Genomic DNA, 15035 nt, shown 5'->3' with positions numbered 1-15035 from the left:
CTTGACAGGCAGTTACAAAGCACTAAGGGAAAAAAAAAGTGGAAAAAAAATTTTTAAAAAGAGCAGTAAGGCCGTAACACTAGAGGACAGGCAAGGATTCCCAAACTCTGCCCATGTGTTTTATTTCTGGGAAACGTAACTTGGAACAGAAACTTCTAAAGAAAGTAAATAGAATGAAACCATAGGTAATGAATTTGTCTGTTTAATTGGTTTCCATATTATATAATAAGCATGTTTGACATTCTGTTTGAGGGACTAGAGATCCAATAGATATTTTTCCTAAAACATATGGATATCAAATCACAATTAATTATTGAAAATCATGTTTACAAATCATGGTCTGCCTTATTCTTAAGTAATGTGAAACATCAAACTCTTTCACAGGGATTATGGGAATATGTTCTATGTGTCATTAGAAAATGTCAGGCAGCTGTTACACCAGATCCAAGTTAAGGAAGACCTATATTCCTGATGCCAAGGTAGAAAGAGGTCTTCATTTGCTCTATGAGACAGAGAGAGGTGTACCACATTCCTCCACTCCTCCCAGTATACAAACTTGTCAGAATCCACTGACAATTCCCACTGATCACTGTATTGGAGAACCCCAAAGAGGGAGTTCCCGTTATGGCACAGTGGAAACGAATCCAACTAGGAACCATGAGGTTGTAGGTTCAAACGCTGGCCTTGCTGAGTGGGTTAAGGATCCAGTGTTGTTGTCAGCTGTGGTGTAGGTCACAGACATGGCTCGGATCTGGCGTGGCTGTGGCCGGCAGCTATAGCTCTGATTGGACCCCAAGCCTGGGAACCTCCATGTGCCGTGGGTGTGGCCCTAAAAAGACAAAAGACAAAAAAAAAGAAAAAGAAAGAAAAGAAAAGAAAAAGAAAACCCCAAAGAAACATGAGGCAAGAAGGCCAATACCACCAGATTTTTTCACTATAGAAGGCCCCAAATTAAATCCTCATGAAAAAGAAGGATCATGGGTGGAGAAACTGATAATTTGGATTACTGGCAAGGCTTTATTACTTAACTCTGTGTGATCTTGGTCACGTCACTTGAATCATTTCAGCTCAACTCAACTCAATTCCAGGAGTCAAGGTCCCTGTCTGTTTTCTGCATCATTCTTTTCCAAAAGATAAGCCAAGCATTTGGCACATATCTTAGGAACCAATCAGTGTTTGCTAAATGAATGAAACATTTATCACAACCTAGGATGTACCAGACGGATGGTTAGATGCAGGGTCTACAGGATAATAATCCTTGCCTAGTTCTTAATGGGAAATACTGGTCCCAGTTGCTAAAAGAGTGATGCGCAGAGGTTTTCCAATCTTTTAAATGCTGTCATTGTTTAAATGCTGTCATTGTCAGACTTTTACCAAGATCTCTGTTGTCCCCAAATGTATATGCTCAAGAACAGTAAAGAATAAAAATTTGCTAACATGCCATGATGAAAAATAAATAGAAAGGTGTCACATACAGGTTTTAAAATATTGATCCCATCACTTCTGAATGGAGTGATGAAGAGGAAAATCAAAATAAGAGTGGAGAAAGTGTGACGGTCATTCTCCAAGTAGGCATAAGCAATAGGATGTTGCTTGGAGTGTGATATTAATATGCTCAAGGTAACAGGTTGGTGCCTATGACAACCAGTTAATTTGGTACCCGGGGAGATGCTGCTATTGTAGAAAACAGAGAATGGAAGGGAAAGTTTGACATATTAACTCCTTTTGGATGTGTAGTTCTCTGAATTTCACCTTCCTCTGTGGGCATATCCATGTGGTTCTATCTCTCCAAATTCTATGTACAGAGGCTGGAACACACTCTGATATGGAGTGTCTCAATCACTCGTCATTCTTTGCATCCACTCACCTACTCAAGAAGTGGATATTATTAGGAAGAAGATAACCAAGATAATGTCTCTCAACTTGAAAACAGTCATTAAGACATGTCCTGGACACATGGTGGAGGCAGGCTCTGTCCTGCCAGCTCACCCCACACAGCAGTTAGGTTTTCTCCACCTGCCCCTCAAAGATGCCTCTTGGTATTTTTCCCAGGGGATCCCTAAAGTCCTCCATCCCAGTTCCATCAAGCCACCCCCAAACTCTCCCAGAATGCTTACCCAAATGGATCTACAAACAGAAGAAGAAAAAAAAAATCTCTGAATTCTAGATTCACAGAACATAGTGCAGAAGGAAATCTGTGCTCAGTATAAGAAGAAGATACTTCTAAGGGAGCACATGAAAAATGACATGGATGTGTGTATACACATGTGTGTACATGCCATATACCCAGGTGGAGGAATAGCATTAAAATGGGAACAAAATCACCTGGCCATGTAAGGAAAGACAATACTGTGGCACCTTGTGCCATGATGTCAGAGAGCAAAGATTGAATGTCTGTAAATAGATGGGATTTCTAAGACAGTCTGTTTGTCCTCCATATAGCTTCAAATGGGCAGCTGAACTCTATATCCAAAACGAACATGATTTGAAAGAGAATTTGCAAAAATCCAGTTAAGGTTGCCTGCCATGATCTTCACTAAGGAGAATAAACACGGGGGTGGCGGGGGGAATCTTTCCTCAAAATGTCACACGCAGGAAAAGGAAAGCTTCAGAAGGCCTTGGGAAATTATAGGGATTTCGCAAATACTGTGTGATAAGAAATGGAGCAACCTCTAGGTGCTTCTGAAAAATGAAGGCTCAAGCAGGAAACACCCCACCTAGTCCAGCAAACAGATTTAGAAGGACACAGCTGCAGATGGACACAGGAAGTTACCTCTGCTTCACTTAGCTGACAGCATGAAAATAGTAGAAGCAGAATGAAAGCTTCTTCTCAAAATGAAAATGGCAATCCCTATCAGTAAAAAGTATGTGAATGGCAAGTGCAAAGACTAAACAGCACTTAAAGAATATCAGGTAAATAATAATACTGAGTTATGTTTTTTGACCCTAATCTTCTTTTTTAACAAGAAAAAGACAGAAGTTTCATCCGTAACCATTTTTCCAATCTAGCCTGCCATCTATGACAGAGATCTGGTAAAGGGATATGATTACATCTTGATTTTAAGATCACAGATTAAGTGTAACATTATCCCCAGTTCTATTTTGCTTTCACCTTGCATTTGGGCCTGTCCCTCAGTCTGGCAGGTTTTGTGCTGAGAAAAAGTGATAGACAATAGCCATTTTGCTAGTGCACTCCACACCCTGCTTCATATAGTTCATGGCCATAGTTGCTGTATCAGTTACCTATTGCTATGCAACGAGTACCCCAGGTATAAAATAACAAGTGTTTATTATCTGTTTCTCTGGGTCAGGAATTCCAGAGTAGCTTAACAGGGTGGTTCTGGCTTAGAGTCATGAATGACTCTGATGATGCAGTTAAGCTGCCAGCCAGGGCTGTAGACAGCCAACGGCTGCAATTGGCCCAGAGGATCCACTCCCAAGCTCACTTCCATGGCTGCAGGCAGAACTCAGAAGATCTCCTTCCAAATCTGCTCACTCCTCCTCAGTTCCTTGCTGGGTGGGCCTCTTCAGAGGCCTCTGAGCTTCCTCATAACATGGTAGATGGTTTTCCTCTTCTCAGGGCCACCTCATGACATGGGTGGATTGAATGGTGACCCCAAAAAGATATATCCATGTCCTGAGCCCCAGAACCTGTGAATGTGAAATTATTTGGGTCTTTGCAGAGATAACCAAGTTAGGGATCTCAAATCCCAGAGATTAGGCTGGACTCTAAATCAAACGACGAGCATCCTTAGAAGAAAAGGAGAGCCCACACACAGACACAGGGAAGACGGCTATGTGAGGATGCATGCCAAGATTGGGGTTATGCTGCCATAATCAGAGGCTGGAGAGGAAGGATGGATTTTCCCCTGGGGTCTTCAGAAGGAGTGGAGCCTGATGACACCATGACTTCAAACCCCCAGCCTCCAGAACTGTGAAAGAACATTTTTAAGCCATTGAGTTTGTGGTAATTTGTTATGGCAGCCCTAGAACACTATCAGAATGATTTGAGAGGATGGGCGGAGAAAGTAAGAAAGAGCATGAAAGTTGTAAACCACAGTCTTTTTGTAACCTAAGAAATTCCCAATATTCTGACACAATCTATTCACCAGAAGGGAGTCATTGGTTCACTCCATGCACAGGGGGAAGACAATCAAATGCTCCCTCTCCAGTGGAGAAATACCAAGGAACTCATGGGTGTATCTTTACAATCAATATAGCTGCCACCAAAGTTTCTCGAAATGACTTTTGAAGAGCTTCCATGAGGACAAGATATTGGAAGGAAGCAGGAGCAAATGTCTGTATCTGAAGGATGGTACAGGTCTTTCCCCAATTCCTGTTTGTGACTTCTGCCTTTTCCCAGACACCAGTCACTGCTAAGTTATGTTCAAGAAGATTATTGTCATAAACTTTACTAGTACAGCTCATGGTGTCATAATCAATTGATATATGACCCATCTAATTTACCATGAATAATAAAGTACCACAAGAAATCAGCATTTCAAAAGTATGTTCATATGTATCATCTCACTTAATAGTTGATTAAATTCTCACAATACTCCTACAAGGGGGTTAGTAGGATCAAAGAGACCAGGAGAGGCAGTGCATTTTAATGTTCTTTCTAGAGCTCTCTACTGTGAGTACAGATACCTAGGTTGTCAATGCTGCTGTCCCTTGTCCCATGATGCTGGGAAAAAATTAAATAATCTCTTAGGGTCTCAGTTTCTTTCACTGTAAAGTTAGGGGGTCAGATTAGATGAGCTTTAAAATTCCCATCAGCTCTAGCGGTAGCAGTGATACCTGTATGAGCCAGAACTGAAATAGGTTTTTTTTCTTTTTAATGCCACACCTGTGGCAAATAGAAATTCCCAGGCCAGGGGTCAAATCAGAGCTGCAGCTGCTGGCCTACACCACAACCACAGCAATGCTAGATCCGAGCTTTATCTGAAACCTATGCTTCGGTTTATGGCAACACTGAATCCTTAACCCACTGAGCGAGACCAGGGAGCAAACCCACATCCTCACAGAGACAATGTCGGGTTCTTAACCCACTGAGCCACAATGGGAACTCCTAAAATAAAATGTTTGTAGCAAGGAAGAACAATTGAAAAATTAATGGACTATCTATCTCATTTTTACATATTGGGCAGGGTGGATTTTTTTTTTTTAACCTAGGAGTAAAGAGCTTTCACCCTGCCAGCAATGACTTTCTCCCCAAATGGCAATGCAGCTCTCAGCTCAAACATCACCTCCTCAGGGAGGCCTTCCATGACCACTGTGGGAAAAGTAGTCCCCTCCCTCCACTGTTCCTTCTTTTGGAATTTTTAATTCTCCTCATAGTCCTTACCATCATCAGAGAGGTTTGCTTTTATGTAAATGTATTTATTTTCTGCCTTTCTCTGCTGGAACTTCAGCTCTAAGAGGGCAGGAAACTTGTCTATCTTCTTCACCATAGTTTTCTATACCCCAGAAGGGCACTCTAGCTCAAAGGAGTCAATGAACATTGGTTGAATAAGTTGAACACTGGTTGAACACTAGTTGAATAAGTGAGGTATAGGAAGTATTTTATAATAATAGAGTCATACATCTATACGTCAAACAGTAGTTCTATGTCTGCCCCTCAGCAAATATGCCTAAGGTATCTATTCCCACCCCCAGCTAATCATGGATGAGGAAACTCAGGCTCAGGGGACTTTACCAAACAATTAGAAAATCCTAGATTCAGGACTTCTCCTGAGACCTCCTCAGACCTCCTATCTTGACTTTTGTGTCCCTGACCTAGATTCAATCATTTATTCTAGAGTGCAGAACTTGGTCTCACCAATGTTTCCAACCAGAACCACCTCTAATCAAGCCACAAAGTGGTCTAATATTTAATTTTTGGGATTAGTGATTCGTTGCAAGGACAGTTAATAAGTTTACCCACGTTTTAGTCAAATAACATATGTTAATAATAGCACAAGGGACATTTTAGCCCTGGGGGGGACTCTTCATTGAACTCCATATCTGCTACTTATTTCAATAGCTGTATTCTGTAGTGCCTGCACATTAACTACTGTGACTCCAAGATTAACCTTTCCTGTTTGCTTGTGCCTGACCTCAAAGCATCCTAAATTACTCAAAGCAAGTCTGATGGTTTTAATTTATGAGAACACCTTCAAATATTCATCTTTTAAATCCTGAAAATGATTATCCCTGCACAGAAGTAGCTCTTTTTAATCTTAGCTGATAACTCTGATTAAACACATCCATGGGCTGATTACCCCCACGGCAGTTAATGCCAGTGTCACAGCTAACTACTTATTTCACAGCAGGAATTGCCTTCGAGAGCCCATTTACATTATTACTCAGAATTGATTTACACTGTTCTCTCCTATTGATCATATAGGAAAAAGAAGGTATAGACAATGTCCTTTAAAGGCCTGCTAAGATGTCAAATGGTGCAAGCCAAGTACAGGCATTTACTCCACACTCAGCCAGTAATACAACAATGTAAATACTAGTTGCTTCCAAACTGTAGATATTTTTTTAAAAAACACTATTTGCTATTAGAGTCATTTAGATATTTCATCACAAAGCCACTTGGGGATGGAATCCATGTTACTGAAATGGGTCAAATAAAAAAGAGAAAATGAAAGAACACCATCTAAGTGTAAGTTACATGTGTGGCATGCAGGCGAATTAAGCCAAGTGTGCCTCCCGGTGCTTTCCTGCACTGCTAGGGTCTTGAGTAAGCAGTGTGTTGGGTTATAGGATAGCAGAGATGCTGCAGAGGCAGCAATACCAACTTGGCCAATTTCTGGAATCATAGAGGTTTATCCGGAGGGACCTCTTGGTTGGTTTCTGGCAGTACAGCTATGACTGTGACGAAGATAATGCTTCATTAATCCCTCCAGTAAATATGTATCTGAAGCCTCCAGCACTGTACTGGGCAATATGTTAGGTGCTAAGGATCCTAGGGGTGAACAAGACCCATGTGATGTCTGCTCTCCTTAAACAGTTACTCTGTTTGAGAAGACATGCAATAAGCATGTAATCAAACACAGATGCCATCTGTAACTGTGAAAATGCCACAAAGGAAAAGAAGAACATGTAAGAGTCTCCTTCAAAGAAAGCCCTAATCTGTACCCCAAAAGGGTGCCTTGTGTTTGTGCAGGGCAAGGAATCAGCAGGCCAGGGTTCTGTCCTGAGCTACACGACCGTTTAGGTCATGGTTCTCACACAGGAGCACGTGAGGGCTTATTCAGCCACAGTTTTTGATTCAGCAGGTCTGGGACAAGTTTGCCTCTCTCACCAGTTTCCAGGTGATAACATGGCCCCAGCTCCAGAGAGCACGTCCCAAGGACCTTCTGCCCTCCTCCCTTCCACAGGCATTTCTTTCTTTTTTTTTTTTTTTTTTTTTTTTTTTGTCTTTTTGCCATTTTCTTGGGCCGCTCTCACGGCATATGGAGGTTCCCAGGCTAGGGGTCGAATCGGAGCTGTAGCCACCAGCCTACGCCAGAGCCACAGCAACGCGGGATCCGAGCCGCGTCTGCAACCTACACCACAGCTCACGGCAATGCCGGATCGTCAACCCACTGAGCAAGGGCAGGGACTGAACCCGCAACCTCATGGTTCCTAGTCGGGTTCGTTAACCACTGCGCCACGACGGGAACTCCCATTTCTGAGGACCATTAAGGAGATGAACTATTCAAAACTGCTCACTATTGATGAAAAGGGTGGCAATGAGGAAGATACAGGTTCAGATAGAAATTAAATTCCTGAAGCACTGAAGGAAAATGAGCCAAATCAGAGTTGATTTTAGGAGGAACAAACCCATCTCTCTCTTCAGGAAGGAAGATGATTTGATGTTCTTCAAAAGCCACTTTTCTCTTTATGGAATATAAATCATTTAATTTTGGAAGGGGCTCCTGAGGGCCCTCGGGTCGCCATCAGAGTCTGGCAGTCATACACTTGCAGCATGCCCTCTCCACTGCCTTCACAATCAGACACCTGCTGGGGGAGCCACGATGGTTGAAATCAGGCCGTGTTTTGCAGAAGACAGACTCAGAGCCATCTTCTGAGTTACCCACTTTAGACACTGGATTTCTTCAGGACCACAGGCTCCCTTTCAGCACAGTGACTAACACTGCGGGAGGAGGCAGGGAATAAAGATGTATTGCCTAATACTCTGGTGGTTTGAATTAACTCTCCCTTCAGAGAACTTGACTTATTCGCTTTCCAGTGCTGGCCCTATTGAGAAAAATGACCCATTTTTTTCCAGGCATTTTTTTTCCCCAAGGTGGTCTTCTAATTTAAAAGATTTAAAAGGCTTCAAATCATCTGCCCAAAGTGATGTTCTGTTGAGGCAACAGAAGCAAGGTATTTTAGCATCACTTTTGTCCACGGTGATCTGAGAAAGTCACATTGACTCTCAAGAATTTGAGTATTTAACCTCTCTAAATCCAAGCTTTCTCCTGTATAAGAAGTGGGGATTGCCATAGACCAGTTGTTGGTAAACTTTCAGCAAAAGGCGAGGTACTAAGTGTTTCAGGCATTGTGGCCCTACAATCCTGGGGACAACTATCCGGTTCTGTGCCGTGAAAGCAGCCAGGACAATATGTAAACACATGGACTGAAAAAAAAATTTTATTTACAAAAAAAGCAGCAGGCCTGGCCAACACTGGCCACAGATTCTCTCCCCAACTCAAGAATACTTGGTCACTGTCATGTCTCTAACGTGAACTCAGCCTGTTACTGGGAGCAACAGATTCAACCTCTCTGTACCTGAGTTTCTGTGTTAAAAGAAAATATTTCCTGTCATGTTACTTCCTCACAGAAATTTCAAAAGGACTAATGAGCTAATGTCTCAAAGTACTATGATTTCTTGATGAAGGGCACAAGAGAAGCACTAATTATTATCAACAGTACCTTTTGAGCTACTATCATCTGATTATTATCGCACCTGGGAATAAAATAAGGATTCTGATTTCCACCACTCTATGCTATTCAAGCATGTTATGCTATGGTCTCTCACCCTAGAGTTTCCTTTCAAATGATTAATGAAAAACTGAGTGGGATGCTAATATTATCCTTTGATGTCTTACAAAGATCAAATAGAAGGAATAAAAGAAACAGATTTCACCATTTTATATGTACAAATTTAACATTTTTTTCCATTTATCTTTGATGATTATTCAGCCCAAAAGCCTAAAAGTGGAGCATTCTCAAGAAATAGAATAGACATCAGATAAAACAGTAAATGCTGAAAATCATTAAGTAAAGTTAACATGACTTCTTTATTTTCATTTGGTCACCCTGAGGGGAAGGTCATTAAGAATAAATTTCTAGAGTTCCCATCGTGGCTCAGCGGAAAGGAATCTGACTAGGATCTGTGAGGACACAGGTTTGATCCTTGCCCTCACTCAGTGGGTTACAGATCCAGCACTGCCGTGAGCTGTGGTGTAGACTGCAGACGCGGCTCAGATCCCATGTTGTTGTGGCTGTGATGTAGGCCAGCGACTACAACTCCTATTTGATCCCTAGCCTGGGAACCTCCATACGCCATGGGTGTGGCCCTAAAATATAAAAAGAATAAAAAGAGGAAATTTCTTACACAAGGAATTTTGGAATTACATGTATGTTAAAATACAATTTTAAAAACACTGTGAATAACTGATCGCATCATTTCTTAGGGATATTAGTATATATTTTTTGCATCCCCACACCAAGAATCCACCAGTCTGCCATGGTTAATTCACTTGATAGGTATTGCTCTAGTACATTATACACAAGGGACTGCTAGGAAGGTGGAAAGTTTGCATATACAACAATAAAAAGTGGCAAGTGAAAAGTGCTCTCAATATGTTATCATGCAGTCTTCTGGACTGTGAGAAAAAGAAAGCATTTTTAGCTCAGTTGTCTTATGGCAGAAGTGATATTTGAGCTGAGTCTGGAAGACCAGTAGAAAGGAGTTTTCTAGAAAGCCCCCAGAAGAGATTGGTACAGACATGCCAATCTGAGCAATTCAGATCACACAGATGGTTCTAAGTAGCTCAAGATAAGGCAGTAAGTTACAGGAGGCCAAAGCTAAGCAGGCCGGCAAGTCTGTGTTTGAGGAAACATCCACTGAAGGATTTTGAAAGAAGCAGAGTAAGATTTCATTCATTCACTCAGCAAATATCGATCCCCTATTATGGGTCAAAAATTTTTCTAAGCTGGATGGATAAAACGGTAAATGAAAAAGATGCAGAGAAAAATCTCTGCCTTTATTTAGTAGAAGGAGACAGACAATAAACAAAATAAATAAGTGATTCGGTATATCTGTAGGTTAAATGCTACAGATAAGCAATCATAAATAAGCAGAGGAGCTATTAAAAATAAGTTGGTTAGGGTGATACCTGAGGTTACATCTGAGCAAGGATTTGAAGTAGGTGAGGGAGTAAACAAGGTAGGTATCTAGAAGAACAGAATTCCAGATACAGGGAACACTAATAAGGCACAGGTGTTAAAGATCCAGCAAAGCAGCCTGTGTGAGTGAGGGAGAGGGTAGGAGATGACGTTAGAGAGGGAAGGAGGGCCGCATCATCTAGACCCTTATAGACAATTACTTGGACTCTGGATTTAGGAATATTAATTTACCAGGGCTGGGCAGCATATGGATGGCAGGAGGAAAATAATTAGAAGTAGAAGCAATAGGCAAAAATCCACTTGCCAGTTGAAAATGTCTGAGACCATCATTTGATCACTTACTCATTCACAGTCATTCAGCACATATTTAGGAGAGGCTGTGCTAGATACTGACACTAGAATCGTAACTGAGAGGGGCAAACTTTGCCCACCAGAAGCTGACCCTCTGGTAGAATGATAATAGCATGAATGGAAATGTCCAACTTTTTGACAAGCTTCTAAAAATCTATAGGAATCTATATTTTATTATGAATCCAAAAATATCTAATATTGTAAAAGAGAAGCTACCAAAAGGTCAAATTATATAAACAGTCCTTATTCCACATCCTAAGTTATTTCCTTAGCAGTAGCCTTGAGGGAAATACTGACCGATATTCTTTCCACTCTAAAGATTACTTTTGAAAAGAATGATTGGCTATTCTACATCAGAGGAAATCATTCAAAATATCCAAGCAGTGAAGAAACACTAAGTCTTTGAGGCTTATCTTTTCACCAATCATGATGAAATCACAGAATACAGACTAGAAGTGTAATTAATTCAAATACAAGCATCTATGAATAGATTAATTTAGCAAGCATAAAAGAACCAAAGACCAGTTCAAAATTACTAAGTTTGTCTGTAACCCATACAAGAGCATTTTCCAAACAAATTGCTGATGCATGAAGATATTATCACTGGTGACTGGATGACTGGCTTTAGTACCTTAAATGATAAAACCGCTGTCACAGAGGACAGATCAGAACTAGACTCTGCTGTCAAACTGTCATGGAATTATTAAATATGGGGGGAAAATGACCCAAACAGTATGTAATGAGCTCCCTTTTCATTCTCTCTCTACAAAAGCACATCTGTGGGTTGTTAATGACTCTGAAATGGCTGAACCAAATTGATGAGAAAGAAAAACAACTCTCGGGGATAGGACAAGGGAAAAATGAACCCACACAATGTTTATAAAATATAATTTAAAATACAAGGGCCTGTGAAAATACTGTGACATTCTACAAGGTGATAAAACGTAAGCTTACAAAACGGAAGCTATTATTACTCGTTTCATACTGCCTTCACTGCTTTTTTTGTTTTTTAATACAAATTGTTTATCTCCTTAAATATGGAGAAATAACAAGATCTATTCACACACACTCCATGTTTGCGACTTTCTTGAGGTGGCGTTGCCATTCCAGCCTGGGAATGTCTATCCCGCTGGATGATTTTTTTTACTAGATGTGCCCTGTGGACTAGTGTGCAGTGGTTCAGATAAATGTGTCATCTGACTCAGTGTCTCAGCTCAGACAGATTCTCTACTGACTCCTGTGGACTGACTTACCATGGCTAGAGTCCTTACTCACAAAGATGCGCCTGCTCCAGGATGTCCAGGAATCCCAATCATGGACTTCCTCAAGGACAGGTGTGTATTGATCGCTGTAGTTCAGTGTCCAGTGTTGCCCAAGACTTTCGCAACCCTGAACTGAGCTGTATGGCATCCAAAGGAAGCTGCCTAACTTACACAGAGGGAGGTCAGCCAAGAGCAAGCACCTGAGACAAGATTACCACCGTGTCAATCCAGATGGCAGAGCCACCATTTTATTCAGACATAGTTGACAATTCTGAAGTTATCTGTCTTCAGAAATCTCAGCATTGAAGAATTTTTGATTTGTGCTTTAAGCATGTAATGAATCAATAGGAGATGAGGTTTATTCCTTGGTTTGTGGACAGATACCAGTTTGAAAATAATCAATAATCTGCTTGTCCTCAGGGTGGTATAAAACAAGTATATTGTGAAGGTAGTTCGGTGGCAAAAAGGAAAAATGACCAATATGGGTAAACTTGGAGCCATATAATCCTGGAAAGGGAAACCACTTTTAATGCTCACGGCCTGAATCAGAGGGAGAATAGCTCTAAACGCCATCACACATAAAGGATTTATTTAACATAAATATATATTCCAAGTCGGAGGGAGGACCACTTGGTACATGATTTGCTCTTTCACACATGGTAAAAACACTAATGGGGAAAGAAAAATATCAAGTCATTACAGAAAAAATTAAACAGTATGCAGTAAATGTACTTTCACTAGCAATGCACTGTGAAGAACACAGATACAGTATCATAAAGTTTACAAAGAAAAATGCCATTTTAATATGTTGCTATTTACTAAAAATCCTCGTTTAAACATATTTTCAAAGTAATATTCAAAACATAACACACTGCCTCTCCACTGACACATATCCATGGGAAATTCATTCTTACACAACGTGTCTCTACAGAGCCCAAAGATTGTGTTATAATTTTTTAGTCACATTTTCTCCACTACTAAAACAGACACAAAATCAACTTCACTTTTACATAAAATGTATTCACAGACCCAGGAGGCATCATAAGAAGCAGGTGAATGGAATAAACAACTAATTGGTTTCCCAATTTCCAGATCAATGCACGTCTTAAAGGTGAAATGAAACCCTTTGCCTCTAGCCCTGAAGCCTGGAATTCTCAAGCCCTGAAGATTATAGGATAACAACAACAAAAATCTGTGCCTTTAACCAGTCTCTCTTTCAGTATTTTTATTCCACAGCACCCCACCCTACTGGCTAAATGACTAAGCAACAAGGTCAATCAAATGCAATGCTTCTCTTCATTCAAATATAATGGAAATTTTGACCATTCCACATTCAAAGAGCAAATACATTCTCACACTGACAACCACATTCCATTGGCTTTTCGTGAAAGCCAAGTGTGACAGATGCCTTGGCTGTAATTGCCAATCAGCCTTTACATGGCAGCTGAAAACACAATATATCACTTTGATCTCCTTTGCTCCAAACACATCCACAATCAAGAAACCTGAACAAGGAATAAGAAATTGGCATCATTTCCAGAAGCTGTCACTCCAAGGCACTTAAAAACGATAATGTATATTTTGCTCATATTTTTATTTTTCTGTTTCAGAGACAGTGTTGAAAGTCTGAACAAAAAAAAATCACCTACATTAAACATCACACATGTATACATTTGGAGACGTATTTGGAAAACATATTTTGTTATCATGTACAAAATCTTAATATAAGCACATTTAATTTAAAAACACCACTACCATTTGCTCTTCAATTATTTGAGGAGTAAAACAAGGTAAGAGAGCGCATCTGATTTTGAAAGAGTGTTCAAAAGAGCTGTACTCACATTTTGCAGGCAGGTCATAGCCACACGTGATTTTTGCATGTCCAGTTTCACAGCCATTCAGGTTACGACATTCAGCCAGCAAACAGGGGCCTGCCGCTCTATGAATACAGCCATCCACTGGAGGAGAGAGAAAGAAGTTAGCCCATATTCGGTCTGTGGGAAATAAATGCAAAACTTGGGATAGGGAAAGCAAAGGAACTCAGTTTTTTTCCTCTTAGAAATCACCATAGCCCCATAGAAAAAAACCTGCTGTGTTTAATCCCTCAAACACTGTTCGCTTCTTTCTCTGTGCCTTTGATTTGTGTAGTGAGAAGAAGTAGAAAGTTTTCAGAAGTAGCGTGAGGCTAAATGGTAAAGAACAGTTCTGTTTTTTGTGTTTTTTGTTTTTTTAGGTGGGGGGAGCTCTGATTTGTAGCATTGTCCAACTTCCCTTGGCTAAATAGTCCCACCATGTCTGATTTCAAGCTACCAACTCTGTGCCACCTAACACAGTATTGGGAAGACATGCCACCAGTTCTGTCTCCAAGGTGGTAAGTGTTGCCCCCAACACGCCGCAGGTCATAGAAGAAAAAAGTGTCGAGAAGCAAGTGAGGAAAGCCCTCTGGAACATTTGTAGTCACCTCAAAACGGAGAGTCAAGCTAGCAAAATAACCAGGCCAACTCCAAGTCCCTTGTCCACTCCATGGCAAGACATCAATGCTGTGTGTGTCTTCAGGGCATCTGACAGGGGCTAGATGATAGGCAGGGGTAGCCTAGGTCTTTTAAAATGCTCAGAATTCACTTGATGTGGATGAAAACAGAACCCCCGTGGCTCCTGCTCCAGCTCTGCTAACCCAGCAGGCTCTGTGACCCTCCCCCTTCCCACGCCTATGCCCTCCTGCCACTGGTTTCAGGGTCTCATCAGCTCATCTGCTCTCTGGCTCTCGCTCCCGCCCACCCCCCGGGCCCTTTACAAAGAGAATCACCTTGTGAAAACGCAAATCTGATGCCTTTGGAAATAAAGGCTTTATTTGACTAGATTGGGGGCAAGCTCACAGGTGGAGGGCAACAAGATCATCAGCACGTAATTTAGTTGTTACTGAAGGGGCCCCTTGGTCAGAAAGGAAACGCAAGCTTGTGAAACGGAGAGACAAGAGAGAAGAATAATAATCTAGGCTGTGAAGAGACGGGGACATTAGTGGTCTGAAGAACC

At 41.1% G+C, this 15035-nt stretch overlaps 1 protein-coding gene across 8 annotated transcripts in view; it reads right to left on the bottom strand.

Moving 5' to 3' along the window:
* The window catches only part of MACROD2 (mono-ADP ribosylhydrolase 2), a 2051375-nt gene that overhangs the window by 1371330 nt on the left and 665010 nt on the right, over positions 1-15035 (bottom strand). For all 8 annotated transcript variants that reach the window (XM_085004514.1, XM_021077531.2, XM_021077533.2 and 5 more), the window contains one exon: positions 13844-13960. In XM_085004514.1, coding sequence (XP_084860640.1) covers positions 13844-13960 — 117 coding nt within the window. The remainder of the gene's footprint in view (positions 1-13843; positions 13961-15035) is intronic.

The sequence above is a fragment of the Sus scrofa genome, chromosome 17 (assembly GCF_054392235.1).
Source record: "Sus scrofa isolate SSC_HxYL_T2T_F1_AM1 chromosome 17, Sscrofa_HxYL_maternal_Yorkshire_Landrace_v2.0, whole genome shotgun sequence".
Lineage (NCBI taxonomy): Eukaryota > Metazoa > Chordata > Mammalia > Artiodactyla > Suidae > Sus > Sus scrofa.
Note: the sequence above shows the minus strand (reverse complement) of the source record. Positions and strands in the feature narration are given on the sequence as shown.